The sequence below is a fragment of the Sinocyclocheilus anshuiensis genome, unplaced genomic scaffold, assembly GCF_001515605.1.
Source record: "Sinocyclocheilus anshuiensis isolate Anshui unplaced genomic scaffold, SAMN03320099.WGS_v1.1 scaffold737, whole genome shotgun sequence".
Taxonomy (NCBI): Eukaryota; Metazoa; Chordata; class Actinopteri; order Cypriniformes; family Cyprinidae; genus Sinocyclocheilus; species Sinocyclocheilus anshuiensis.
The window spans coordinates 890,829-896,106 of NW_015540908.1; the positions used below are offsets into that span (position 1 = coordinate 890,829).

At 36.7% G+C, this 5,278-nt stretch overlaps 1 protein-coding gene across 1 annotated transcript in view; it reads right to left on the bottom strand.

The window, feature by feature from the left end:
* Window positions 1-4,264, bottom strand: part of LOC107689176 (ADAMTS-like protein 4) — a 57,263-nt gene extending 52,999 nt beyond the window's left edge. Inside the window, exons 1-2 of the mRNA XM_016487099.1 lie at window positions 4,089-4,264; window positions 1,327-1,396 (exon numbers count right to left, since the gene is read on the bottom strand). Coding sequence (XP_016342585.1) covers window positions 1,327-1,396; window positions 4,089-4,111 — 93 coding nt within the window. The 5' untranslated portion in view covers window positions 4,112-4,264. The remainder of the gene's footprint in view (window positions 1-1,326; window positions 1,397-4,088) is intronic.
* Window positions 4,265-5,278: the final 1,014 nt, after the last annotated feature.

Here is a 5,278-nt window from a genome sequence, read left to right on the forward strand (position 1 = left end):
TGTGTGAGTGTGTGTGTGTGTGTGTGTGTGTGTGTGTGTGTGTGTGTGTGTGTGTGTGTAATGCAGGTGAGATGCACTGATAGAAAGACAGAAGGATACACTCTAAAATATGCTGGGTTAAAAACAACACAGCACTGGGTGAAATATGGACAAACCCAGCGGTTAGGTTAAATGTTTAAGTTTTGTTTAACTCAACTATTGCTTAAAAATTATTATATTTCTTGCTTAAAATGAACCCAAAATAGGTTAAATGAACATTTATTAATATGTTCAATAAATGAACATTTATTAATGTTATAAATAATAATTAGCCTAAATAATACAAAAAATTAAATTGCTTATTAATAAATGTTCACCTTTTGATTATTGCTGATGCCTCTAGTAATTACGCGTCTGATTTTTAATTTACAACCTATTTTAGGTTCATTTTAAACCAGCCATATAATAATGTTTAAGCAATAGTTGAGTTAAATAAAACTACTGGGTAGTTTTTTAATCCAGCAATTTTTTAGAGATAGATGGATGGATGGAAGGATGGATGGATGGATGGATGGATGGATGGACAGATAGATAGACAGATAGATAGACAGATGGACGGACGGACAGACGGACAGACGGATAGACGGATGACAGACAGACAGACAGACAGATTGTTTTTGGAGCTGCATTGGCTGCAGAAGCCAGTATAATCTGTGCATGTGTGTGATTTCCTGCCTGTTATAACATCTAGCATGCAGCGCTGTTTGAAATGCAAGGAAAAACAACAAACTCATTTCTAGTTTTCTATGGCATTTGTCTTTGAGTATTTCTACAATAAACTGTTGTTGAAATAGAGCATAACAGTGTGCTGTACAAACTACACATGCACATCAAACTCTCAGCGAGAGTCTGCCACTGCAGCTCCTCCTGTAACTCTGGTGGTCCTCACCCTGTGTGTGTGAGTGTGTGTGAGTGCGTGTGTGTGTCTGTGTGTGTGTGTGTGTGTGTGTGTGTGTGAGTGTGTGCTTACTCAGAACATGTGCATAACTGCTCACTTGCTTACATGTGAGTGTGATTTTTTCACACCAACGCCCAATCACAGCCACATCTCACATGCTCCCAAAGGACAACCCCACATCAGAGGCCAGATGACCAAACAATGGAAAGATCAGCTCATGCGGCCTGATTTAATGGTCAGATCCAGCAGTTTATCTGCACTTCTCTCAGAGCCACAGAAGACCCATTCAGCTGGTCCACAAACATATGGCAACACTCTGTCAAGCACTTCTCTCTAATAGTAGAGTATGCACATGTAAAATCTTCATCATCTCCTTCATCATCACTCACCGGCTTCTCTGCTTCCTCAGCTGTTGTTAAGGACAGGACAGCAAACACACAACACCAAAATGCACACAATCTGCGAGGAAGAGGGCAAACACACATGAAGATGAGCATTTAGAAGAAGAAGAGTTCAATTTCAGTTTAATCATGTTGTGATATTAAATTATACTGTGATAATGAGCCGCTATATTAACACACGATGAGCGCTGTAAATTATAATATCTATGGTCTACAAGAGGCTGATTAGATTAATCTCTGGACAATTAGGAAAATGCGTTAACAAGCTGATGAATACAAATACTTCCCAATAGCTTTCCCAGAATTCCTCCTGACAGGCCGTTCCCCACCCTGGCAGTTCCTCTGGATATGACTTATCCTCAAAACATTCCCATATCAACCACATTCATAATGCAACGCCTTTAACCCACATGCTAAGGTTCTGGTTGGCGGCTTTTCATAGTAAAAATACTTCACATTGGGTCTTGTTGATATGTCTTGTCCTAATTTTAAGAAAACTGATTTTAAACAAAATTCCAAATGCTAGGTTACTTCTGTTTGAGGCCCCAGGTATAAAACACACCTGAAATGGTTAAACGATATTTTCCTTGGGTAAAAGTAATCTTGGATTATCTTGTTCTTTATTCTGAGTTAGCAATCAATTAATCCAGAATGGTCAGGTCAAAATTTCACATTATACATAGTAACTTTGCTTAAGGCCTGTTTTCACCAAGGATGATAACGTTAATGATAAGCAGTATAAAGTTTTAATTATTGTTCTAATTCTGAGAATAGAGAAGTCCACATCACAACTGCAGCATGTGCTTATAATAAACAGAGCAATGCAGAGCACTAGCATGGACACTAATTATGATTATAGTTAACTTTGTAGTTATCTTTCTTGGTGTGAACGTGTCTTTAACTTGGGGTAAGAACTCTTCTGAGCCACTTTTCACACTTAGCATCACTTTTAACCTTGGTTTATGAAGCAAAGCGAAACAGTGCTAACCCTGAATTGTGGTGCCAAGGATATACAGTACAGTGTGAAACTGTTTAGCAACAGACAACTCATAAATAAGTGTCTCAGTGTTTAACCCATTAAGTGACTGCAAAAGCATTAATCATGGAATTAAATAGATGGTGTTATGTATGAGCAGATTAATATGACGACACTGGACAAGCAGTTAATTATGGTGTTTACAGGCACATCATTTCCCAATGATTCTGTGTAAGTCTTTAAAATGTTGGTTAATAAAAACATTTGTACAGAATTACAACAGAATTGTTTGGACATGTGCAAATATAAAGGAATGTTCAGTTATGAATAAACAGTACAACTACATATTTCAGCTGTTTTATTCAGATTTCAAGAAACCAGAATATTGGCTCAATCTGATTATGGAAACCATGACATTTACATATTCAGAATATTTACTCAATATTCACTTTTTATTGACTAGTATGCTTGTAATGGTTCCACAAATAAGTCTTGATAAACCATTTCAAAATGATTAATTACTAACTCAAAGTAACAGTTGAACAGCATAAAACACTGAACAAAATTATGTGTACTCAGTTTAAGAATAAACCTGGATTAGAAATATCAAGTGTGTTGTATTTTTCACGTTATTGGGGCCAAATCGACCCCAAACAGAAACAATGTTAGGCTACTCTCCTGGATAACAGCCATCAAGTTTCTGAAAGTGCATGACCGCTTAGAGCAACATCTGTATGTGTTGTATTAATGAAGTCATTTTATAGTGAACACAATGGGTTAATTTCAAAATCCCTGTTCTACAGCACCCAAACACTTAAGCAATCTGTCTCAAGAGAACGCGAGGCTTGTTTGTACCAATAACGTTTGTCTGCCTGATGAGTTTCCACATCATCTGCGGTTTACTATTAGTATTTCAGAACAGTGTAAAATGATGCATGACATTTTGAGTGCCGCCGCAGACCCGTAATCACAGATGTGAGTTAAAGCGGCGCGCCACGGAAACCATAAGCACAGCATCGGGCCAGAACTACAGAGTCCCAGCGCGCTCAAGACCCCCCGCCTCTGGCCACGTTTTTCACCAACTACTGGAGAAACCTGCGTCCCCAAACAAGAGTTTAAACGCGCCAAATAATCCGAAAGGAATGTTCGGATCAGAATTCGAACCACTTCATTCAAATGAAATCGAAAACGGCCTTAAATTGGATGCAAAACAACCCAGTCACAACCTGCTGCGAGTGCGACTTTTCCCTTCCACTTTTAATTACTTATTTAAAAAAATGTGTCGAAAAACGTATAAATCATGCTTTAAAGTAATTTAGAAGATGATATTAAAATGCTCTAATCAAAACTTACTGCATAGGCTAGCTACGTTTGGGAAATTTCAAGATTCAAACTTTCATAAACATAGGCTCCCTTAGCCTCACATGAAGAAATGTGCTGTAACCGTATTTTGCTTCTTTGAGCCAATTATGATCCATTCGAAATTACGATAGGCTACATAGCATTAGTATTCCTTTAGGATTGTTGACGTATAGCCTATAAGAAACATGCATACATTTATGTCTTTATTAGTGTTTATGAATATGTATTTGTATATCCGCAGCCGCCCAGTCCAGCAGGAACGGTCTACTGTAGTTCTCGTGGTTGTGATCGAGCCAGACTCGAATCCGTGGCCAGCGGCAAGAGCAGGAGACTCAATGCACACTTAACGTCTCTCCATCCGATACAATGATGCGCACAAGTCAGAAAGGTGCCCAAAAGCCCAACGCGTTACCTGCTCACAGATGCAGTCATCATTGTCTGCTCACGGATGCGTTCTTCTGCGTCAGGTTTGTGGAAGAAACAGAAACAAACACCAGATCCGCGGAGCTGCTTGACGAACTGTTCCTGGCTTCTTCAGACTCGTTCTCTACTCTGTCACACACACACACACACACACACACACACACACACACATGACAAATTGATGAATGCAATTAATGTTTTTAAGATTGAATGGTGTTGTGATGTTGGCTTGTGTTATGTACTTAATGAGGAGTAATTTTTTTATACACGAGCTAAGATAGTAATATAATGGTTTGTGTTAATTGCTAAAATAATTGTTTTTAAAAAAGTGATTGTAAAAAATAAAAAAAATCTCCCTCTCTCTCAATTCAATTTAAATAGCTTCATTGGCATGACAAAAATACATTTTGTATTGCCAAAGCATTAAGACAACAAAGAAAATGGTTTAACATCTGAATATTTACATTAGAAGATCTGAACATTTATTTATTTATTATAACTAATATGTAATATATAACTAATATGGAAATGTCATATATACACACAGATACGTAGGGGGAAAAAACATTACAGTACAGAAGTCATGCAGCAACTAACAGCACTATTAATATTTATAATAATATTATAATATTAATACTAATAATATTAATTCAGTATCGCCACATAGAGGAGACTATAGGGTTAGTTTTCACTCTGTTCACCCCAGTTTTCTCAGGATTATTAATGAAAATCCAACAACTTCGAGACTGCATTGAAGGTTATTGCTCAGGAAAACATTCTTGAGCACACACTGACCTTTTGAACAGTAATGGCTACAGATAGCTACAGACCAGTCTCTCTCCTTCCATTCATAGCGAAGTAATGTAAATGTAATGGGGCATGTTGTCACAACATATGTTGGAATAATGGAACCTGCAGCAAAATATAAACAGTAAAATAAATATAAAAACATAGAAAAATATTAATATTTGAATAAACGTTTAATCATGTATGAAATATGAAATAATTTATTAACATTATAAAACAAATATGGAAAAATAAAGAAAAATGTATATTTAAAATAACATTCTATAAATGTCAATTAAAATTCTTTCTCTCCTTCTACATTGTTTCAGTTACTATATAAAATTAGCTGAAACGTGTAGTTTTTAATGGCAGGTTTTATTGTGAAAACTGACC